Raw genomic sequence first — 23,659 nt, 5'->3', positions numbered from 1 at the left:
TCCTTCTGATTATCTGTAACAGATCTACACCTCTCGTCTAGCCAGCGTTACCAAACGTGCCATCTGTACTGTCCACTTCTTCGCAAACTCCTCTTCAGTGAATCTCTTGGCCGACTCACGGGCCCGCAATCGAACTGCTAGAGGATCTGGTAGCGACAAAGCCTTCTCATAGCCTTGTGCGAATTCCTCTTCCGTTGTAGCGTGGAAACCTATATGTGATTAGCATGACGATCTTTCTTTATGTAAATTGTAACGTACCAGTCGGTTGGCCGTCGATTGGTACCACAATGTCAAACTTGGGGCCGGCGCTGTCATGTACCACGGAAATGAGTCCAGCGGCTTGGTATTCCACAACGCCAATACCGAAGTGTTCGTTCCACATGCCGTTGACGCCTACGGATGCCTTTCTCAGCCAGTCGAGAACCTCTGACCAAGGAGCATCCAGATGGAACTTGACACTGTTCTTGACACCTAATTCATTGGCAAGAAGTCGAAGTTGGTACACACGTTTCGCATCAGAATCATCTCGCACACTTCCAATCAGGATTAGATTTGTACCCTTGGCTGCCTCGCTCTTCGTCTTAACGAAGGTGGCGAAAGATCGCAAGATAAGCTGGTGATTCTTCTCGGGTCGGAATTGCGCAAGGTAGACGATGGCTTTCTCCCGTCGTTTTTCGCTCTCTTCAGAAACCTCAACTTCGTGCTCCATCTCTCGAACCGCGGTAGGGGGGTAGACAACTGTAATTGGATCCGTCTTGCTCTTCTCTTTCCGGTACGGGCCCCACAAGCTCTTGATGTGACCTTGGGTCCAAGTCGAGTTGGTCATGACAATATCAACTGATGAGCCAACCCAAGAGTATATCACCGCAAATAGCTTCCAGTAGCTCTTCTTGGCAAACCCTTGAGCCCCAGCACCCTTACCTACATGCGCACCTTGGGTTCCTGCGTCCTCCTTTACGTCGAGGGACTCGAGCATGTCTGTAGAGATTGTGGGATAGTGTACGTATGCTCCGGTTGGAACGTTCGGAAACAAAAACTTGCAGAGACCAAGAGCAAATGCGTAGCCCATTGTGTCGATAAAGACATCAGGAACCAGTAGCGAGAAAGCATCCCAAGCCAGAACAAGAGAACCGAGTGACTGGCCAATCAATGTGAAATGAGGCCATGTAGAGGGAAGAACCCAGTCTCGCTTGGAGAGGTAGAGGAAAGTCGTCGTGGGGGCGTGAAGCTCGATGTTGAATCTTGTCTACGATGGTGTAAGCATATCGTCACTTGACTGGCAAGTATTATAGCAGCCGTACCTTGACCCGAGACAAAATCGCATCTTTGGTGGCATCGTGATCGCCAGTGTAAACTACACATTTCGCTTTTGGCCAGCGGTCTTGCGTGGCCCGAATAGCAGCCCAGAGAACTCGTTCTCCGCCACCTCCGGCGTTGCTTGCTCATGTTAGTATGATCCCATGATGGATCTCATGATAACGTACCAAAATGGGTGGAAGAACCCAACAGTGCCAGCCCAGTCTTTCTGGCTATCCAGTGTGTTTTTCAGATTATCGTCAACATCGAATACGAGCTTCGTTTCAGCGCTACCTCGGGGATCTTTGCGACGAGCGGCTGTGTCCTCCTCTGTCATGAGGGCCAGAAGGTGGGCGCGGCGACCTTCTGTTCGTTTTCGAAGCGACCATCCAAGAAATGTACGAAGAAGTTTTCCTATCAGAGGTAGGGCGATCAAAATGACCAGAGGCACGAGGACTGTTGGGGAAGGCATCGTTCAGATCGTGCTGCGTCGGCTCGACAGGCGCCGGAAGAGACGGGAGGGAGTTCGAGAAGATGTTGGAGGAGGTATGGATACCGCGGAAGGAGGATATTAGGAGCGGCGGTATTTGTGTGAGCCTCAAGGGCGTGAGGCGGACGATTTGTGGTAGCAAATGGCCACCATGAGTGAGCAAGAATATAAGATGATAGTGTAAAGTGACGTTTGCTCCAGTCTAGGTAGATCCCGTCTCGTCTCAAAAATTGGTGGGGGCAGGCACCTAGGTACGGAAGCTAAGTTTACCTGCATTCCTAGGTAAGCTTTGTGTAGGTCAGTTTCTTGGGCCATCTAAGCTCCAAGCTGTCCACTACTGAAGCTACGCGAGCCAGCAAGCTACAGGGATTTGAGGCTCTGATCCATGTCACTAGACCCTTGGTTCAGTAGCCTAACGGTGCCCGCGGACAATGAACTCAAGGTACTTGTTAGATCAAAGAACTTGACAATGTATTCTTTATTCGCAGTTCGTATGATGTTGATGGACGGCGCGAGAGTTCAATTGAGTTGTTATTTTTGGGGTTCATGGTCCCACCTTTTGATCGTAGGCAGAGCAAAACAAACTCTATCTCAATCCCAAAAACAGAAAACATGAAGTGATTTGAACATTTATGAGAAAACTGAAGAGTTATAGGAATCGGGAGGATAACACTTTTTTAACGTCTAAGGATGTTTTCTAAACGCCACGGCCAGCATCAGCCTTACAATCATCCGACAGTTTGAGCGGAAGCTCTGTGTACAGAATCGTCGATTCCCTTTGGCAATCCAACAGCAGTATGTTTCAACCAAGACGGACCTTGCGCCCACCCTTTGCAATATTAGCACTTTCAGAAAGCCGGGACATGGTGCAGCTTGGCTGTTTCTCCAGGCCCCCCATTGAGGCGAGAGCAAACGAATCTGTGTTGTGGGCAAAATAAAAATAGTAACCCGTTTGCGTTTTCTTGACTACCATGACGCCGATTGCACCAGGAGAGTGACATTGCCTAACACCTGGGTGTTTCATGAAGTCTTCCGCAATAAAGGATTCCATGATGGCATCTTCGTCGTCGTCCTGAACGTCCCTGCCCCCTCGACCACGTCTTGTGCCATGGTAAATTCGCTCGGCACATCGTTGGGAGGCCATGGTGGTAGCCATGTGCTCTCCCGTACCGCTTGTGACTGCAGCGACAGCAACTTGCTCTTCGTCTTCTTCGTCGCAAGGAACGACAGCCGTCCCAACTCCAACAAGAGCTGCTGGACCCAGGCGGCCTCGATGTTTCATTCCAATGCCACCTGAGGAAGAGCCGGCAGCGATGTTGCCCTGATCGTCAATCGCAATGGCACCAATAGTGTCCGTGATAGCGTCCTCATAGCCAGGCCCGTTACGAAAGCGATCTTTTATAGCTCGTGAATGAGGTTGTGCTTTTTCATCTGGGCTGGAAGGTCGCTTAACCCCGCGAGGACCTGTAGAGCCCTGATGATCAGAGCCGTAACCGCTGTTCCCTTGAGGGACCTCTGATAGAACATGTTCAGTCTTGCTGGTGGAACGTGCATGGTGCCTTTGATGTATCGAGACATTTTCCGGCATAGCAGGTCTGGAATCCTCAGCTAACGGGTTGGGTTTTCGAGCGGATAGCCTAGGTCGGAATGGGGGAGAAGAGCCCAACGCACCACCAGCTACACCAGCGTATGTCTGTGCCGGCTTCTCGAGAACTGTACGGGCTGATGAGTTACGATTTGAAGAGGTCACAGAAGGGCCGGGAGGACGAAAGTAGCTGGTGGGTGTATGCTGATCGGGCGATGGCGTTGACGTTGTGGATTGGCTTGGTGTACCAATGAATGGAGAATCAGGCTGCCCTTCGTTCCAAGTGCCGGCCATAATGGCAGCTCGCTGATCGTGAGGCAAAGATGGCTGTGTTTTTGTCGGTGATGCCGTATCGTACTGGCATGGAGGACATGGGTCGGCAATCCCAGGCAATGGCTTGAACTCTTTCATCTTTGTATCAGCCCGCTTGAGATCTTCCTGCCAGCGTATGAAGCGATCCTTGGCAGTTTTCGAAACCATGTACTCATTCGGGTATGTCATCAGACCATGCTCTTCTGCAAAGGCCTTGGCTCCTTCTCCCACGAGAACGTTTGGGGGGACTCGTCGCAGGCTCAATGGCTTGTTGCTTTTGTCAAGAATGAGCTTGGCAAGAGAGATGGGATTTCGAATGTCTGAAGTCTTGTCAGCAAAGCAATTACGAGCTTGTATTGCAAAGCATACTTGAAACAGCACCACAGGCGCCGCTGCGGCCAAAATGGTCCACGACAGTGGCGTCGCATTCGACAGTGCCATCGATGGAAAGATTGGAGCCGTATCCAGCATTGGTGATTTCCTTATCTTCAAGGACCCGGAGGGCGGCCTCGACAGCTTCAGTTGCGGGAGCTCCAGCCTTGAGAAATTTCATCGCCATTTCGGCAGCACTATCGCTGTTAATACTGTGGTTCTTAGGTCAAAGTTTAGCTGAAAGGTGTCTCACGCAACGCATGCCTGGAGGTGAACGATCTCATTCTGGTGACTATGGAAGCCGGCTCCAGCATGTACAAAGATAGCAGGCACAGCTCTGGGCTTATGTCCAGATCTCAATACACGGTCAAAGGTACCGTCGGTCCCAAATGGCGTCGGTTCTTCACTGAAGGGGGTTCCATCATCGAGGCTGCCTGACATCCTTGAGCAAAGTCATAAGGTATGGGGTGTTTGATGATGCAAGAGTACTTGGAAGAGAATGATGAGGTTAATATACCAGTATGGCAGAGTAGGTGAATGTTGAGATGCCCCGTGATTTATGTTGCTTCCAGGTTCAATGTTATTAGGTGGATGTAGATCAAATTTAAAGGTGGCCCGGTCGGTGAAAAGAAAGACAAGGCAGTCGAAAAGGTAGTGGTAGGAGCGCGATGAGTGGACTTGATCGGTCTTTCCTCAAGGAGTTGTTGTGAATGACAAATACTTAGATGATCGGAAGAAGAAGTTATGAACGCGAAAATGTGAGGAACGTTATCCAATTATAGCACTCTGTTCAAACATGCCATAATGAAAGACTTGATGATGAATCAGTCCAGTCATAGATATCATGTTGATTTTTATGATCAAGTATAAACGGAACTTGGAAAAACTTATTGATCTATTTGTATAAGAAGAGCAATAAGTTTTATCAGATGCAGTTGCTTCTTTTCTCCTATGTTAGTCTTGATTGAAATGACGTCGGATCCAGGTGTAAGCTGCACAGCAACAACAGCATGACTGTGAATCTCTTTATGTTTTCGACTACAACTCGGCTGGATTATCATGTGATAAGAGAAGGAAATCAATTCTACATTCAGTCCATATATCAATTTCGAGTTATCATGTCTTCTATCAGACAGGTCAGGTTAGTAGCATTCTATCAAGCTCAATTGACATCCCCGGTTATCGCAACAACCAAGACCCACAACTTCAGCCATCCAGTGACCGCAACGGCGGGGCAGCACAGCCGCAGTTCAAGCCTCATCTACAAGCTGGGAGCTTCCCAAGGCACGTAACGTAATCCTCACCCAACGAACACCACGACCACCGCCGTCGCCGCACTTTGCATTCCCTCACGAGCGGCATCTAATTTGCTGTTCCACCAATTCATCTCTCTCATAGCTGTGCGCTTCATCTCGCACTCTCGCCCATCATGGCTAACCAAACTCCCGCCGTTGTCATGGACAAGTACGTCTCACTTGTCCCAGCCCCCGCACTGACGACGACAGCTAACCTCAGCTCGCAGCGGCACGGGTTTCTCCAAGCTAGGTCCGTAATGGCTATATACGCACTTGAAGCCATATTGTACTCTTGAAATGTATGCTCATACTCAAATGCAGGTTTCGCCGGTAACGATTCGCCCTCATTCGTCTTCCCGACCGCGATTGCGACCAAGGGGCCAACTGGCGGAGCTGGTGGTTCTGGATCAGGACGACCGGCCGTTGCAAATAAGCCTTCTTTTCTTACCGGAGGTGCTGGAGCTGGAGGTCATCTGAGTGGAAAGCGAGGAACCGAGGATCTCGACTTCTTTATCGGTGACGAGGCGATAGCAGCTTCCGGAGGACCTGGTAGGCACTCATTGAGCTTTCCACTATCGAATTAAGCTGACGAACCAAGGATATGGACTTCACTATCCCATTCGACATGGTCAAATAGAGAACTGGGTATGTCTATTGATGAGTTTGACATGAGTTGGAATTGACCGCCTTTAGGACCACATGGAACGATTCTGGTCAAACTCCATCTTCAAGTATCTCCGAGTCGAGCCTGAAGACCATTACTTCCTCCTTACCGAGCCCGTGAGCGACCTTCACCCTGTCAAAATATCATACTAATTGAGTTAGCCACTGAACCCGCCCGAGAACCGAGAGAACACCGCCGAAATCTTCTTCGAGTCCTTTAACTGTGCTGGAATGTACATTGCCGTCCAGGCTGTTCTTGCTCTGGCTGCTTCTTGGACATCTTCCAAGGTCCAGGATCGCTCGCTCACTGGAACAGTTATTGACTCTGGTGATGGTGTTACACACGTCATTCCCGTTGCTGAGGGTTATGTCATTGGCTCCTCCATCAAGTCAATCCCTATCGCTGGCCGAGACATCACCTACTTCGTTCAGTCTCTGCTGAGAGACCGTGGCGAGCCCGACTCTTCCCTCAAGACCGCCCAGGAAATCAAGGAGGAGTACTGCTACGTCTGTCCCGATATTGTCAAGGAATTCGGCAAGTACGACCAAGATCGCACTCGATTTGCCAAGCACGTCGTGTCGCACCCCAACGGCCGCCAGGTCAGCGTTGATGTCGGTTACGAGCGTTTCCTCGCCCCCGAGATCTTCTTCAACCCCGAGATTTACAGCTCCGATTTCTTGACCCCTCTCCCTGTGGTCGTCGATGGTGTTATTCAGCAGTCGCCTATTGATGTACGACGAGGTCTTTACAAGAACATTGTTCTTTCCGGAGGAAGCACGCTATACAAGGATTTCGGTCGCCGATTACAGCGAGACATTAAGCAGCTGGTGGACGCCAGAATTCGAGCTAGTGAGGTCCGTAGCGGTGGTGCTCGAAGTGGTGGCTTGGACGTGTCTGTTATCACTCATAAGCGACAGCGACACGGTCCTTGGTTTGGAGGCAGTCTCCTCGGTCAAACTCCCGAGTTCCGATCGTACTGTCATACCAAGGCAGAGGTAAGAATGATTGTCCTCATATTACAAGCGATAACTAACAAGTTTCACAGTACCAAGAATATGGTCCCAGCATTGTGCGAAGATTCGCTCTGTTGGGTGGCCCCGGTGGCTCTTAAATGGAGACATAAACGATCAAGAATTACTCCTCGATGGACCTTGAGAGTACATACTATACTTCCTAGAGAGAAGGCTTTCTGGGGTAGGCGCAAGACTACACCGGGAGCCTGCCGTAGGGTGCAACGAAGCGGCGCTCACGGCGCAAAATCTCAATTGACAATTATGCCTAAAGCGATGCAAATACAAGTGGACGAGTTGGCAAGTCGGTGGCACGCACGTGTTGAAGTTACATTAGTTGTTTTTAAAAATTCACAAATCCAAAACATGTTCCATTTCCCCGCTCGTAGACTGCAATGCATGATGCGTTCTTCTTGACGATACGATACATAGGCGGTTTCCGTCTAGCATTACTGCAGCGATGTTCCCTTCTGCATACAGGTTCAGTCACGACCCATGCAATCTTATATTCACTCGCTCTGAGTCGAGATACCGGCCAGTATGTACATATCTGCAGCGAAACAGCTTTGACCTTGTAACGAAATGCTCTAGATGCTTCATGGCAGTGGCCTGATTTTTCTTATGGTGTTCTAGAAGTGGCTTGGTGGCTGCCAGAGCAGGGGTCTTTGCTGTAGAGGGTTGCATTAGAGCTGTAATGGGTGGAGGGGTAAACTGAACCCTGGTCTTGAAGATACAATCCCATCTCTTGGGAGATATTGCAAGTGTTTGAGTGCTCTATTACTTGTATCTTGTGTAGTAGTTTTCAAACTTGTATGGTGGTTGTTTAGAATTGTTTAGCGGTTCCAACTCAACCCAAGCCACACAAGCACATGATGCCATGCGACTTATCCGCCAGGATTGGAAAAGCAGAAAGCCTATCTGATATTCGTTAGAAACTCAAGCTGCTAAGTAAATCACGTTGTATACATCATATTGGTTTAGGTCATTTCTAACTTCCATCGTAAACTTGGAGGCCAACTCCAGTACTCTCAGTCGGCGTAAAAGATAGGAACCGTACCATCAACGTTATGAGATTGCAAGTGTTATGGAGTATGCTATAACCATGGTATCAGATATCGTTTGCCAATAATTGCACAAATATGTCATTTTCCAGTATCATACGTGGCCAGTTCATATGAATATCTCTGTTGGGAAATCGAATATTGATCGAAATGTTCGTTCTGTTATTCATGCTATACAAAATCATAAAAACTCATAAACTAGGGCTATACACAAAACTGTAACCAAGATTCATCCGGCTACCTCATCAACACCACCGGAAACCTGAAATCAACACCCGCCTGAACTCCTCTTAGTAGGGTATCAATCACCCTTTTCGTAACGGGTGGCCCTCTACTTTTAGGGCATGCTTTCCTGCACTACCCAAGCGACAGCCGCGCGCTTATCGGCTGGTATCAACGACATAGCGACCGGCAACTTGGCCAGCCTTCATGAGCTTGAAGACGTCGTTGAGCTCAGAGAGACCGACAGTCTTGAAGGGAACCTTGATGAGGCCACGGCGGAAGAAGTCGATGGCCTCAGCAGTATCGGCACGGTTGCCGACGTATGATCCTTTGATCTGAATCATGCGAACGACAGTGTCGAACACGGGAGCAGAGAACTGAGCACCAGCAGGGAGACCAATGCAGACGACAGTACCCTTAGATCGGATGTACTGTGTAGCCTGTTGGAAGGGCTTCTCGGCAGCGGCGACGAGAAGAGCAGCGTGAGGGCCGAGACCATCAGGGGTAGTAGCCTTGACATCGGCAACAATGTTCTTGGTCTTGGTGAAGTCGATGAAGGTTTGGGCACCGAGAGACAGGCACATCTTCTCCTTCTCCTCGCCACCATCAATGGCAATGGCGTGAATACCCATAGCCTTAGCGTACTGAACAGCGATGGAACCTAGACCACCACCGGCACCGACAATAGCAAGAGACTGGCCGGCCTTGACACCAGACTCCTTGATACCCTTGTAGACGGTAATACCGGCACAAAGAATGGGGGAGATGGACTCGAGGTCACACTCCTCAGGAATGCGAGCAACGTGGATAGCCTTGGCGATAGCGTATTGCTGGAAAGAACCATCGACGGTGTAACCGGAGAGAAGAGCCTCAGCGCAGAGAGACTCGTCGGCGTTTTGGCAGTAAGAGCAGCTCAGGCAAGAACCGTTAAGCCACTTGATACCGACCTTCTCGCCAATCTTGACATCCTTGACAAGCTCGCCGCGGGCGACGACAACACCGGCACCCTCGTGGCCACCAACAAGGGGCAGCTTGGTGTCGAGGGGCCAGTCACCCTGCCAGGCGTGGAGATCAGTGTGGCAGACACCGGAGAACTTGACGTTGACGAGGACCTCATCGGGGCCAGGCTTCTGAACAGGAATCTGCTTGTACTCGATGGCTGTGAGAAATAGTGGTTAGTACAAGGCTTGAAAGGTAATTCGAGTTGTATGACGAATGGCGGGGTAGCTCTGGATAGGTGGAACTCAACCAATATCCTTGAGCTATAGGAAATATAGGATATAAGATATCCAAAGGTAGAGGGGACAATTGGGGTTGTAAGTTAATGAAAGTAGGATGACATACGACCAGCGGTCTTCTCGAAGATCTGAGCCCACTGCTGGGAAGGAATCTGGGGAGCGGCCATTTCGATTGTTGGGTGGGTTGGTTGTTGGGTTGAAGGGTATCGAAGGGTTGTCGTGAAGACTGAAGAGTTATTGTTGAGAGTGTTGGGGAGTTGTTTGATGATCTGAATAAGGATGGAGAGGAAAGAAACGACTTGAGGCCGAGGGGATCAGAGTTTATATAGATATTTGGTGGAAGATCCTGAGTGAAGTAAGGGTCTAGTATATGTGGTATGGTTTGGTCTTGTCTGGCGCGTATGGATAGAACTCGGGCCTAAAGCAAACCGTATGATGGGCCAACGGGGCAAGGATAGTCGTCGAGGTGTAAGAAATCAAGCCTCATCTTGGCGGTCGTGGGGAGAAAGGGAGTGTCATTGGAGCTGGAGGGTGTGAAGACAGAAGCCGAGATCAAAGCAGATCAGACAAGAGAGCAGGTGTCGTATCGCAACCTGGGCAGCTTAGCTACAGGCTACTCTATTCTGAAGTCGACCAAGGGACCAGCCCAGCAAGGGTCAGGTCCAAGGGAGGGGCCAATTCGGCTGCACGGGGATCCGCTCTTTAGTCGATGCTCGTTGGGTATTGGTATTTGTTATTCGGGATGCGGCGAAAGTAGCATTTGCCGTACTTTGTATCGTCTTATGCTTGCGTGGGAGGGACAGGCTTAGTGCAAAGATGAGAATGTGTGAGGTGAGGTGAGGCTAGCTCGGGTTGTTTGCAGTGGCGTCACCTGTGGGTTACTCTCACTGTACAGCAGGAGCTTAGACCCATGGGAGGAGCCAGGGGGTAGGTAGGTGCCGTCTTCATCATCCCTGTCTCGCCTTCCCTACCAACACAGCAACGCAACACCTACGAAGGCAGGCACACTACGGTACCTGCCGCGGTTTACCATCTCCTCACAATGAGTCTGAGGTATCTGAGTTATGGATGTAGCTACAAATGAACCCCGCTCTTGTTGCATTTCAACTTCCCCTCAGAAGAGTTCTAGTGGACGAATCTATGACAGTAGCGTCAATTCAAAGTCGTGTACGGATACTGCTGGGGGAATGGTACATCATCCGCAGATTAGAAAGCGGCACAATAACAAAAGATTTAGTCTAATAAGGGGTGTGTAGTAGAAATCCGTAACCACCTAGTTATCTATCTACCTACCTAGGTATGTAGTGAAAGGAAGTCATGATGAATGGAACTAATTGTTTGGTATCAACCAATTCCATGTGTCGTGATGTTTCGATATTGGATCTATTAGTAGACAGTCAGCTGCTTTTTACGGCCCTTTTTCCATTGTACCGGGTTTTGGCCTTTCCCCCCCCTGTAACAGCCCATATTGCCAGGAACAAATAACCAAAACCCATTTTAAAACGCTCAAAGATAAATTTCGGGTGGCTAGAGAGACTAAGATAGGATAGTAGAGACAGGACTACCATTATTGCGGTAAATTCGGTTGCATATCCGGTCCTAATTCGGTTGCTTGACAGATGCTCACTTTTACTCGCAACATGGCATGACATGATATTCAAAAACCTCATGAGAACCCCCTGAACCTCAACCACTAGATTTTGCATCCACTCACTGGGTAATGCTTCATCCCACGCGTCTTTGAGGCTTCCTAGTAGACTCCGACTTGCACTACATCTTAGGTCTCCCCCAATGCAAAGTGCATCCGTTCAACCATGTGGGAGCTGCACAGCCATCGATCAACAGATTGCGGAACAGCCGGGGTAGTCGTTTGGCAGCGGCTCCGTACCTAAGCTAAAGGTACCTTAGTAGGTAGGGTAGTGTGGTATGTACACAGTGAAAACAGTGTTAGGTCGATTTGAAGCATCATCACTTTGACTGTTTCTGTGCATCAATTTCCCATTGTGCAGTGTTAACCCAATTCCATTCCCTGTCATGTTACGCACTAAGTATCTGCCGGTTCACATATCTATTCGCATATTTGCGGACCTGTTCATTCAGAGATCGATTGAAACTTTGTGGGTTAACGTCTCACTGCATTGATCCTAATGTCATGATGGCTCTCATTGTTTTGTATAAGTGAAGGTTCTATCAAGTATTGAGTCTCGTGATTCAGAACTGACCTCGCTGTGCCAACGACTCAAGCCAAACATCAGCCCCTTTTCTTGTATGCTTCGCCCTCACCGAACTGAATTGTCAAAGCGGTACTGAAAAGACACGGCAAGTAATCGGTACAATTCTCCAATACAACCTCCCTTTCACCGAAACAAAGCAACGGCTAGGACTAAAGAAACGCTTCGCTCGAAAGGAGCTGTGTTCTCACTGCAGAGTGAACAACGATTTACCCCAAAATGCGGTATGAGGAGCCAATACCATCGTGGCTGATGCTACCTACCTCGCTTGATCAAGTTGCAGAGCATTGCCATAAACCAACCACTCGTTGAACAACAGTGGAGCGTCGTGTCGTGTTGGTGGGCTTTTTGAGAATATCTTCACTTTTTCCCCGCACTCTTGTTTTAAACGTGACGCAGGTAGGCAGGTCCCTCCCCAGACGATCTAGTACCGCGCTACTAAGAAGCAACTTCGGATCCGTGATGGTACATGAGGTTTCTGGGGATCTCTTCCCCCCGGACTTCTTGAATTACACTTGACGCCATGTTTCTACACCTGATTGGGAACCGCCTTCGGGTTCAGGGTTGATCCCAGTCGGCTGGGCGGAGGTCTTTTTTGGAAATGCGGGGAAGCTCCAAGCTTGAAGAGTACAGTACTGTATGTAGGTCTAGGTTGTTGACTCGAAACCCCTGCGATTGTGTTGTGTTGCGCTGTCTAGGTAGGTCAATGCGAGTTGGCTGGCTCTGGATCGTACCTAAGCTGTAGAATCACCGTGTGGATTTCTTAGACACCAAGACACGGCAGGACTGGTTCGGCCTTGTCAGGATCGCCTTTAGATCTTTGGTACCCGCAAGCGGTATGGGGGCTTATAGAGTGTCACGCCAACGTTTACAATGATTACATCTGTCGTCAACAACAATGCAACACTGGTAGTTGTCTTGAAGCCTTGGATACCCCCCTAACGATTGATTCGGTGAGTGCAACCCATCTTCATACAGATCCAAGGTCTCAGTCAAGGTTGTGGACAAATGTATTTTGTCCATTAATTCTATACACGCTTATAACTAACGCTCATTTTGGAACATTTGGGTAGTACGGTATCAGCCAACAATTCCCACCCTCAAATTGGACTTCCTTCTCGAACGCACATCTTCTAGGGGCAAGTTGGATCACCATGATTCTAATACATTCGCAAGGCTTCACTAGTCAAGTCGTTAGAAGCGTCACAAGGCTATTATGTCTGTCTCGGAGCCGTTACCAGTCTACACTCTAGCTGCCATGGATTAGTTGTCACTGGTGCTGTTTAGCCAGTTAGTTCCTAGATCAAGATATCTGGGGGAGGTCCGTCAGTTCCTGGGGCCTCCACGTTCAGGCCCGTGCAGTGCTAAAAAAACTACATCGAATCCACTGCGGCTCCGCAGTATTGACTTGCATGAGCCGCAACCACAATTGTCTTCCCCGCATTCAAAACGCACACCCTCAAGACTAGTAGTCTAGTGACCTGGAAGACACCCCAAAGACGATCCATTCATCCTGGGGCCCCGGGTTTTGATGTTTTTTAAACTCCTAGTCAGGGATGCTTCAACCACAATGAGGTGTTAAGATCGCTGGAGGAACGGAAGTTGTTGATGAGATGGATCCATTGGTTGCCATGTGCCCGGTTCAACAATACCACGTCGCATAGACTTGTCTTCTCATGATGGCACCTGCAGTCATGACACTCAGATATGGCCCATGTCCTTCTAGATTAGAATCCTTGGGGTTGCATGCGCATAATCATTGGCTGTCAGCACATCTTGCATTGAACCGACGTCTTATGGCTTTCGCCTGAGTAAAGTTTGAGAAGGTTGATGTTTCGGAGACTAGGGAACCACTCAACGGCTGGTGATCATGTGGCATGATATCTTGTGACCTTTTTCTATCCTCCTCTACTTTTACGATGTCTCCAAGCCCCGACAAATGTGGACAAACCTGCCAAAACTTGACTTAGACGAGGAGACCCTCCTTGTAATCTACAAGTTCGCAGTGTGATGTGGGCGTTACAGGAAACGATCCCATCTTGTTTCAAACTTCTCGATGCAACGCCTGTCGAGTTTTGCTACTGTACCTTGTCGTTTAGCCTGTTCTAAGCACCTCGCGCGGGAATGCAGTACGATGTCACTCGAGGTATATCCATGTCGAGCACCCGCAGAAAGGCATGTATTGGAACAACATCTATCAACCTACTATCGACATGCCATCGAAAGTTGCAGATTGATTCACTTTGAGTATTAGCAGGATGAAGGTCAACTAAACAGCGGGAAGATACAACTTGTGGAAACAGTACGAGTCCAAGGAGGCATGCCACCAATAATGTGTGCAGCCATATTCTTTTTCATTGATTTGTAAGGATTTGGGTTCGCGAAATCAGACATCCCTCCTGTCCTCCTTGTCCAGGACTTTAAACACCAAACATATTTCCATGCCCTCGCAATGCTAACAGTTATTCAGGAGAATCGATCGTATATTCCTTCTATTTGGCTCGCCGCTTAAGCAGCAACCTCGACCGATTGCTCGACACCATCCGCCTTGGCCGACTTGACAGTCTTTCCGGTCTTGGCGATCTTCTGGAGGACGGTCTCGTAAGGGAGGGCGGTGATGACCTTGGCGGACTGGTTCTCGAGGGAGACTTCGTAGCTCTCGACGCCTACAAGATATCACTGTCAGCAGCGGTCAGGGGTGAGCAGAACAGAGAAACATACCCTCGAGCTTCTTGAGGACGCGGTCGATAGCGCCAGAGCAGCCGCCGCAGCTCATGGCAATGTCAAACTCGTAGGTGTGTGTGTCGGCCATTGTGAAGAGTGTTTGTAAATATGAGGTTGAAGTTGAAGAAAATGGCGGGGTATCTTTGGTTATGAATTTGGAGATGCCAGAGTTGAACAGGCAAAGGGGTCCGTGCTGGAAAGTGGGAATCTGACTTGACTTGGGGGATATAACAAGAAAGAGAAAAGAGATGGGAATGACTGTGTTCTTATTGCTTGCTGCTGCTGACTGTTATGAGCAACGGTAACTTAATTATTAATACGCTCTTCTTTAGGTTTGTGATACTAAGGATTGCGCAATTGGAGGCGGCGTCAATTTCAGAGGCGTGACAAAATGAAACATGCTCAATACACGGCGAAACTTTTTCTGAAACGTTGCTATAATGACGTGTAATTACTCCGGTGCTTGGACTTTTGGTTTAGATTACAGTTTCATTTCTTTCTCAGCTGCCTCTGGCGACTCAATAGGTACGAATAGACATTCATGATTTGTTTGTTTTAGGTGGTTACTCAGAGTTTTGCGATTAATTTTATTGTTAATGTCGTGTAAGTGGAACGAAATATTTATCCGAAGTGTATTGGCTGTGTTTGTCTATTTGACTAATACCTTCTTGACTGCAATAGCACAACATCACAATACATGTTAATACAAGTCAAAAAAGAGGACAACTGTCAACTTCTTTACGGCTATTCAATCATTTATCCGGATGAACGAGGCCTGTCAACTTGATGGACAATGTTTGGTGTAGTGGTTACCCTGTACCACCATGAATGGCTGAATACTACCTAAGCTCAAACATCACCATCACCCATCAATAAAAGATCCAAGTCTAATAATTTACACAAATAGCATTTTGTTTATATCTTGACTCAAACTTCCGTGCGTCAGACGTCATTGAATCACCACGAATCTAACAAGCATAGACAACAAAATGCGAATAGATGGTCTGATTTCCAGGGCCCGCCTTTCTAAACGACAACATGATCTGATCGGCTTCACCGGGACTACCTCGACCGTATTCTCGGAGAGTCGAAACCGTTGAGATAAGATGACCAAAATGGATATTCTGATGCTTTTTGCCGATGTAGGTGTTCAGCCGAGATAAGGGTTGACTGCATCCTTCTAGAAGAACGTTGGTACTTGCAGACGCATATGTACATCTACCACTACTACCAAACAGTCTACCGGGCTGTAGCGACATCATGTCGCTCGAGTTGCTACTAGAAGCCTTATACTTCTGTTTATGGCACCGAGAAAGAGTCTCGCCACGGTATCCACCGGCGGATCGGCCCTATGAAAGAGTCAAGATACAGGGACAGGCCAGCATAAAGAAATCCATATCTGCAGATGAGGCTCTGCCATTTCGACAGCCACAGCCAGACCCATCCTTGATTGTCGCAGGGCGTAGATTCTACACTGTACGCCCATATCCCCGGGTATCTGGCCGAGCAGTTTATGCTATATCATGATCTGATCTAACATGATCTGACGATATCGCGTTTGAGCTTTGATCGCGGCTGTTTCTCGGTCTGAACGGATAGGTTAGGTCTATACATCCTGGAAGAGAGGGACCCTCACAAGTGGCGACTCTGGATAGATGTGAGCTTTGGGTAAGTGGTAGGGTCTATCTCATTTTGATGCACATAGTAAACGTCAAAGGATCCTTGGTCTCCTACGAATTATTTGTAGTGCGAGCCGGGGCCCGATATAAATGATATAATCTGAGCTGGGAGTGATGGTCTATTGTTGGGTGTGGACTTATTGATTTGCACCAACAGCTTCATGGTTGATGGGTTTATCCAAGGGTCGTCTTGGATGGGCGATTTTTGTACGAGGAACATTGATATCGAGTAATAGGTTTGGACACAATGATACCCCTGCGGTGACTCAGGTGAATGAAGTTATGTTATCAGCCTGAGAGAATTCGGTAAATGGCTATCGGTCAATTAAACAATCATAAACAAACAAATACCTTCCTGAATTATATACCAACTCCTCAAAACCTCGCCTCAACCTTGTTCTCGACATTTTGCAACGCCCACTCACTTCTTGCCTTCTTACTCCTCACCATATCAACATGCTCCTGTGTAAAACCCTTGGCCACAACGGCAGGGTTGTATCCCAGTTTGTTTCTATGTCCCACCATAGTCGAGTTCACGGCAGGCGCAGCGCGTCCATCGGCTCTCTTGTAAATAGTCACCACAGCGGCACCTCCAAGACCAAGATTATGTTGGAGACAGTATCGAGTGTTGGGCGCTACACGATTGTTGGCCCATCCGCGGAGATGCCAGACCAACTCTGCACATTGCGCAATACCTGTCGCGCCTAAAGGATGGCCCTTTGAGATGAGACCGCCGGAAGGGTTGATGATGTATTTTCCTCCGTAAGTGATGTCGCCGTTACGAACGAGCTCGTGCGCTTTACCCTTGTCGCAGAGGCCTAGAGCGTCGATGGTGACCATCTCATTCGCGCTGAAGCAATCGTGTACTTCGACAACTTGAACGTCGCGAGGAGAAATTCCAGCTTGTTTGGTTGCCTCTTGCATAGCTCGCTGTGTCATCTCGTAGCCCATCAGGTCGATTGCGCTGCGGGAGAAGAGACTGGGAGCATCCGTGGCGAGGTGTTGGCCTGCAATCTCGACGGCTTGCTCGCGGAGATGAGGACGGGCGTTGAGGAAGGCTTCTGAGACGACGATGGCTGCTGCGCCACCGTCTGAAGTTGGACAGCATTGGAGTTTGGTCAAAGGCTCGTGGATCATGGGAGATTCAAGGATTTTCTCTTTGGTGTAGACGTCTTGGAATTGGGAGTAGGGATTGTTGGGTGAGTGAGCGTGGTTGATGCGCGCAATCTCAGCAAAGTCCTCAGCTGTGGCTCCATACCTATTGTCAAGGTCAGTCGTTGTCAGTCTTATCAGCCTATGCCTGTCAGTACTGACTTTTCCATATATTCCCTCCCGGCATTGCCAAACATCTGAGCCGCGCCGGGAGAGTTCGTGATACCTCTGGTATCAGCCATCATCTTGACCGTCGTTCCTGTAGGACTCTCCCTATCCTTGAAGAAACTCTGCAAGCTACCAGGCATCATCTTCTCAAAACCCACCACCATGACACATCCTGCAGCTCCGTGCTCCACCAGAGTTCTTGCCATGTTGAGACCGGTACTTCCAGTAGAGCAGTTGTTGTTGACGTTATAGATGGGGATCTGGGTCATGCCGAACTGGTAGAAGACGCGCTGACCGCATGTACTGTCGCCGTAGCAGTAACAGGCGATGCCCTGGTCCACATCATCGTAGTTGATCTGCGCGTCGAGAAGGGCTTTAACGCCTGCTTCAAAGCCCAGTTCTGTGTAGTCGACTTTGCCGCGGGGTTTGATGAACTTGGTCATGCCCACGCCCAGGACGTAGACGGGTGACTTTTTGTTGCCAGACATATTTGAGAGTATAGAAGCACTTACTCACTATAGGCTGGTCCAGTTGAAGAGAAGAAAGTTGTTGTTGAAGAGTTGGAAAAAAGAGACAAGATTCAGGACATGTATGTATTCATAATATCACTGTCTTCTTCACCTCTTGGTCTCTCTATATTCCCTTGCAACATCTGACCGTTCCACCTGAGAGGATCGACAATTTGACTAAAAACTACCCCGGCTTTCATCCCAATCAAGTAAACAACTCGGTGCAAACCCAAATTCTCGTCAAATGAGATTAATTTCTTTGTTGCATTCGATACCCCAGGTTCTAAGACACTGCCATCGTGCGGGGGAATTGGAAGCTCAGGAACCGAGATACCGAGGCTCATTGACTTGAATACTTTGCCTCTTTCGGTCGTCAACAGCAACTTGGAAGTTTGATTGCTCGTGAAAGACAACAACTACAGGATTTATATTTATGTCGCTGTCGATGAGAAGACAATTACAAGTTTGCAGATCATACTTAGGTAACAGCAGATACATTCAAATAATCAGTAAATGGATAATCGCTGGATTTGGTCTATACCGGCCGAATGACTCGGGGCCGTGGCTCAATCGGCCGAGCATTCACCATGATATGTCTACTTTCGACGATAATTGCGAGGTATAAAGTCAAGGACATAACTAGTTGTTTATTTCTTTGAAACATTAATCCTCTTGCCATTTCGCTTCCAACGCAACTCAAAATAACGAACCAAACGAGGATGTGCCCAGTTTGGTAGAAGCCGCGAATATAGGGACACCGTGACCTGCCGGCTCCAAAATAGTTGTCTGGGTATTATTTGGCATTAATCTGTTATTAATAATCCAAACCATTTCCATATCTCCTTTACACCTTTTCCAAAGCCCCGTCTATTCGACTCATTCTCCGGCAATCGTGTACAAGTCCCAAGCATATAAAAGCTCACGCTTCGCTTATCTAACCCAAATGCGCCTTGCAAAGCCACGTATGACCATGAGACACCATGAACAGAATGCCCCGTGCGACGGGGAACCTCAACAAACGCCTGCTGAACTTTCCAGACCCAGCATAATACCACCAACTAATACTTATTTGCCATCAGTGTGGCAAATCAGTTTACACAATTGCCCCAATTAAAAAACCTGCACGTCTCAGGACAGAGGGAAGAAAGGGGCAACGTTAAGAACAAAAAGGAAATAATCTCAAGGGTTTAGTCACCCTTGATCATACCCGAGCAAACCGCTTGAAAGAACATTACTCCCATCCTTCCCAAAGCAGCCAATTGTCAAAGTCGTTGAGGGCTGCTGGGACTCCGATCGAATTCCGCTGATACATAAACGGCACATGGTGTCTGTATGTATCCCCTTGGTATCCATCGATAACACCGGCAGGGCCCATGGGAACACTGTCGAGACTCATGTTGGTAGCCCTAAAGCAGCGATCTAGTATCATGCGAAGACTTTGTACAACCTCTTCAGTCTTGACCTCGGGTTTGGAAACACACTCCAGAACAACCAACAGGCATACCACATCTTTGGTATCCCGGCCACTGATGTTGCGAACCAGAAGATCCAATGTCTTCTCCACGGTACTGACGAGTCGAGAAGGAGACCAGAGCACAAGGTTCTCGGGGTTATAAATGGGAAAGTCGTCTGAGGAATCGGGAGACATGCGTAAAGCTTGCGAACCAAGTCCTGAGCTATCAGAAGCCGGACGCACAGCTGACCGAATATAGAAACATACACTCAGCGCAGCCTGAATGATGTCCTTCTTCAGCACCTGGTGGTACATTTCGGTGATGTCTTGGAAGTGCGCAAGCATAGGATCTAGTTCATCCAAGTACTTCATGATGACCATTGAAGACCGAAGATAAGCCCGGGAGATTTGTGCCGGGGCGTCAGATGCCCCTATCGCGAATGGTCGATAGAGCGCAAGCAGCGGTCGCCTCACGTGCATGTCGAGGATGACTCGTGACCTCCACTGCTTGCTCTTCTGCGAATCGCTTAATATTCCTTGCCTAGGGAAGATGTAGTTGATATCGTCAAGAAAGCGCTCGAGCTTAGCCCCAACGTCCATAATCTCTTGATAGTCCCGAATTGTGTCGATCCGGTTCAGCATGTGTGCTACCTTCATCCGCACCCCCAGTGTCATGGCGGCGTAAACCTGCATCTGATTGTCGGTGACTACATCGATAGGCTTTGATGGTGGAAGCTCCTTCATATCTGGGTACAGTTCATTGTCATCGAGGTTGCGTGGCGGTCGACAGGTGAAATCTCCTTCTCGAACCAGACAAGGCAAGTTGCTGGCAAGTGAGATGTGAAGATCCATATCAAGTATCGTAAACCATAGTCGGCGGCGCATCTCACCCAAGTAGATGGGGACCCGTGGCTCGAATTCTGAAGGATCGCGGTGAAGACCCATATTCATGGCCATGCGCACGATAGAGCCGAGCGATGTCCAAGAGTCCTGTATCCGAGGTGTGATCATTCGCTGTGCGTGTACAAGAAGAACCTCGACCTGAAGCACTGCAAAATCGACCAACTGCTTTCCCCTCAGGCTATCCAGCCACGTTCGCACCAGAGCACATGCTGTTGGAATATGGACGCCCTCAGACCGCTCATTTCCAAGCCCTTTCGATTTCGTTTCAAACCGAGACGCAATGGAGCAGAGTGAGAGTAGTTGCGGGAGAAAATATTCGGATTCTATCTTGCCTTCCCAGAATAGGTTGTACTGCTCAGTGAACATAGGTAAATGAACGATTCGATAGATTGTTTCGGAAGTGTCAACATATGATGCGACTAGCCTGTCGCATACTGCTTTCTTTGGCAGAATGTCAGTCATTCGCTTTTGTACGGGCATCATTGAATCAACAAAGACAGTGATTGGCGACAAAGATTTTCGATATTCGTCAATAAGAGCTTTGTGAAACCGCTTAAAGTTTAGCAAAACCTCGCGTACTGCATTGTTATTGGAGTTGTTTGCCATGAACTCCTTTGCTTCGTCAAACTAATAATGTTAGCAAATGTACATATTAAACAGTATCAAAGCATTACCAAGTTAAGCAAGACGCGAGGGCTGTTTTGGCCATGATATCTTGTTCGCAACGCTCCTTGTTTGACGGTCAGGCCTCGTATAGTATCGGAAGACGCAGCGATAAGTCTGCCCCCACTACCCTCAGATACCGCAGGACTTCTGGCCATAAGTTGTCTCTCAAGCCTTTCCATGCGCATCGACAACTCTTCCAACGATGGCGCGCTTGTGGCGTCCCCGTTTCGAACAGGACCGTATGCCGAGTCACTTAGTAGCGGAGTGGTCGAATTAAATATGCTGGGGTTGCAATTGCGTTTGGCTGGCCGAGCGGGTTCTGGCATCTCGCTGTCGGAACCCTCTGACAGATTTGCGGAGTCGTGATCGACAGCGTACTTGCATGTTCGGTTCGATTTCTGGCACTGAGAGCATGGACAAAGGCGATCGCATCGGAGTTTACGCTTTCGGCACTCGGTACATGACTTTACTGGTCTGGGCCTCTTGACGCTCCGTTGCTGCTGCTGCTGTTGATGGGTGAGCGCGAGACTTTGCGAAGGTGTTTGCTGTAGATGGTGAGGTGGCGTCTGCGACAAAGGCGTGTCGTAAGACGTAGAGGTCAAGATGGACTGAGGAGGAGCCGCAGCAGGGGCGCTACCTGCATCGTGGGTGTTTGAGTGCGCTGTAGTCATCTCGGGCATGCCTGCGACCAGGCGACAGAGTGCCAGAAGACCGAGGCTGTATAGCGGTTAAAAAGGCTCGACGACCCAGAAATCCGGGCAAGCTGAACAAGTGGTGGTAGATTCGATGCCGTAAATCGGTACAACGCAAGTACACGACGGTATTGTAGAGGGTCAACGAGTGAGGTTCGAGGAGAGTGCGCTGACCAGCTTCGGGGACTTTGAGTTCAGTTACAGGTGTGATGGTAGTTTTCAGGTTCAGGAATCCGACGATAGCCTCGGCTTAGGTAGGTAGGTAGTGGTAGGTCGCAAGCGCACTAAACTCACAACGGACATGACGAACAATAAAGATTGAGAGATCAGGCAAAGTTGAGGAGAAAGAGGAAGAGGAGGCGAAGCCAGAGAATAATTGTTCAGGCAAGCCCGATGCGAATAAGTTGACGAGACACCAGACACGCGGGAAATGGGACCCAAAAGGCACGGGGCACGGGGGACAGCCCAGGGCCACACCGGTAGGTACCTAGGTAGGCACTGTTACTATTAACTTACAGTAGGTACTGGAGATGGGATGGGCTGGGGCGGCTTGGACGTGCTAGGCCAGGGTCGTTGAGCTTTGCCTTGTTCGACGGAGCTACTCGGTAACTACTAAACTAGACTGTAGAGATGTCTGTTTTGTTCTTCATTTTTCTCTAGCTGGGCTGTCCCCATCTGATTCAGCCACCTAAGACCAAACACAGGCACACGCGCGAGTCGGGCGATCCAGCACCTGCAACCTGCGAGCCAAGGTGCAGATGCGAACGTGGTACTAAAGGCAGGTAGGTAGGTACCTCTACTATGGATGGAGTGGATCCGTTGCCTTGGGCTGGACCCTTTGCAGAGAACTCACACTGAAAGATTGTTCTTAGTAGATTCCACGGGAACATGACGGACCAGGCTACTGATTGGCTGTCGAGTGCCTATTATACGATGCTCATCAAGGATGTTTTGATTGCCTGTTGAATGGCGAGATACCTCTTCGACTGGTTGCTAATGTATCAACCACTGTGTCATCTCTTCAGGCTATCGCGACAAGTGCCATAAACAACCCGAGCCCTAACTAAGTACTGTAAATACCTAACAACTTAGACATGGGATGCTCCATGCAAATGCTAGACAGGAGACGCTGGAATCGCCGTCTGGAACTGGAAGGATTAGCTTAGCGGGGGGTCGGTCTGATCGACCGACGGAGACTGTTCAGTGGAGACGTGACCTGTAGGCAATGCACTGTTGTGTGTGTCCGTCGGTAGGCCAGAACCTGGCTAGAACGTCAGAATGGGTCCTTTTGGTATTCATTGTCGATCGCTTTTATGGTGCACATTCATCTCGATTTGTGAATTTGTACAGTAGTTACTGCTTGTGGTTATCTAGAAATGGTACGCGAGATATATTGGGTGCAATTACTGTGCTTATCAATCGCAGACAATAAAGATGGAACCGCGATATCATTTGCTAAGAAAGAGTTGAAGAAGAAAGTAAAAAAAACCTAATCATCAAATAAAGATGATGATTTGAATGCAATTTGACAACAGCCACCTATGTACTAGATAGACTAGATAACTACCTACCTACTAACATAAGGTAATAAGTTGTGGTAAGGTGCCGGGCCTGCTTCTCTTCTATGGGTCTCTAGTAGTGGAGAAACAAGTCCCGTTCCAACGGTTTGAATTGCCTAGCAAGTTGTACTGTAGACTCTACCTACCTACCACAGAAGGCAGGTAGAAAGAAAGATACGGGAAAGTGATCATTACAGTGTCCTTCAGATCAAATGTTGGGGCAAATTCTGTGAGTCTGGACCTTTTACTACAGACGGTCTCGATCGCCCTCCGCTTCAACACTCTCATACCATAAAAAATACGATATCTCCCAGACACCTCGATTCCAAATTCCATCCGTCCTTTTCAACAACTCGATAGAAGCTGACTCATGCTAAC

At 48.7% G+C, this 23,659-nt stretch overlaps 7 protein-coding genes across 7 annotated transcripts; 1 reads left to right on the top strand and 6 right to left on the bottom strand.

Annotated features, from left to right (window-relative positions):
* Positions 1-24: 24 nt before the first annotated feature.
* On the bottom strand, positions 25-1,768 carry ALG11 (asparagine-linked glycosylation protein; the record flags this gene model as incomplete). The annotated part of the gene is made up of 4 exons (XM_044854012.1): positions 25-209; positions 259-1,246; positions 1,302-1,437; positions 1,485-1,768. The coding sequence occupies 4 exons, from the start codon at positions 1,766-1,768 to the stop codon at positions 25-27; spliced, it is 1,593 nt and encodes a 530-aa protein (XP_044706682.1).
* An 820-nt stretch (positions 1,769-2,588) lies between these two features.
* FPOAC1_009587 (uncharacterized protein) lies at positions 2,589-4,496 on the bottom strand (the record flags this gene model as incomplete). Its single annotated transcript, XM_044854011.1, has 3 exons — positions 2,589-4,003; positions 4,053-4,252; positions 4,309-4,496. The coding sequence occupies 3 exons, from the start codon at positions 4,494-4,496 to the stop codon at positions 2,589-2,591; spliced, it is 1,803 nt and encodes a 600-aa protein (XP_044706681.1).
* Positions 4,497-5,484: 988 nt separating this feature from the next.
* Positions 5,485-7,125, top strand: ARP3 (Arp2/3 complex subunit, actin nucleation center; the record flags this gene model as incomplete). The annotated part of the gene is made up of 7 exons (XM_044854010.1): positions 5,485-5,519; positions 5,578-5,600; positions 5,672-5,899; positions 5,949-5,995; positions 6,044-6,130; positions 6,176-7,009; positions 7,060-7,125. 7 exons carry the CDS (start codon positions 5,485-5,487, stop codon positions 7,123-7,125), a joined length of 1,320 nt encoding a protein of 439 aa, XP_044706680.1.
* A 1,340-nt stretch (positions 7,126-8,465) lies between these two features.
* Positions 8,466-9,712, bottom strand: ADH1_2 (alcohol dehydrogenase; the record flags this gene model as incomplete). Its single annotated transcript, XM_044854009.1, has 2 exons — positions 8,466-9,466; positions 9,652-9,712. The coding sequence occupies 2 exons, from the start codon at positions 9,710-9,712 to the stop codon at positions 8,466-8,468; spliced, it is 1,062 nt and encodes a 353-aa protein (XP_044706679.1).
* A 4,572-nt stretch (positions 9,713-14,284) lies between these two features.
* Positions 14,285-14,588, bottom strand: FPOAC1_009584 (uncharacterized protein; the record flags this gene model as incomplete). Its single annotated transcript, XM_044854008.1, has 2 exons — positions 14,285-14,442; positions 14,498-14,588. 2 exons carry the CDS (start codon positions 14,586-14,588, stop codon positions 14,285-14,287), a joined length of 249 nt encoding a protein of 82 aa, XP_044706678.1.
* Positions 14,589-16,554: 1,966 nt separating this feature from the next.
* Positions 16,555-17,987, bottom strand: FPOAC1_009583 (uncharacterized protein; the record flags this gene model as incomplete). Its single annotated transcript, XM_044854007.1, has 2 exons — positions 16,555-17,437; positions 17,494-17,987. The coding sequence occupies 2 exons, from the start codon at positions 17,985-17,987 to the stop codon at positions 16,555-16,557; spliced, it is 1,377 nt and encodes a 458-aa protein (XP_044706677.1).
* A 1,252-nt stretch (positions 17,988-19,239) lies between these two features.
* Positions 19,240-21,710, bottom strand: FPOAC1_009582 (uncharacterized protein; the record flags this gene model as incomplete). Its single annotated transcript, XM_044854006.1, has 2 exons — positions 19,240-20,991; positions 21,039-21,710. 2 exons carry the CDS (start codon positions 21,708-21,710, stop codon positions 19,240-19,242), a joined length of 2,424 nt encoding a protein of 807 aa, XP_044706676.1.
* Between the last annotated feature and the right edge of the window lie 1,949 nt (positions 21,711-23,659).

This window comes from Fusarium poae, chromosome 3, assembly GCF_019609905.1.
Source record: "Fusarium poae strain DAOMC 252244 chromosome 3, whole genome shotgun sequence".
Lineage (NCBI taxonomy): Eukaryota > Fungi > Ascomycota > Sordariomycetes > Hypocreales > Nectriaceae > Fusarium > Fusarium poae.
This window is presented reverse-complemented; position numbering and strand designations above follow the sequence as displayed.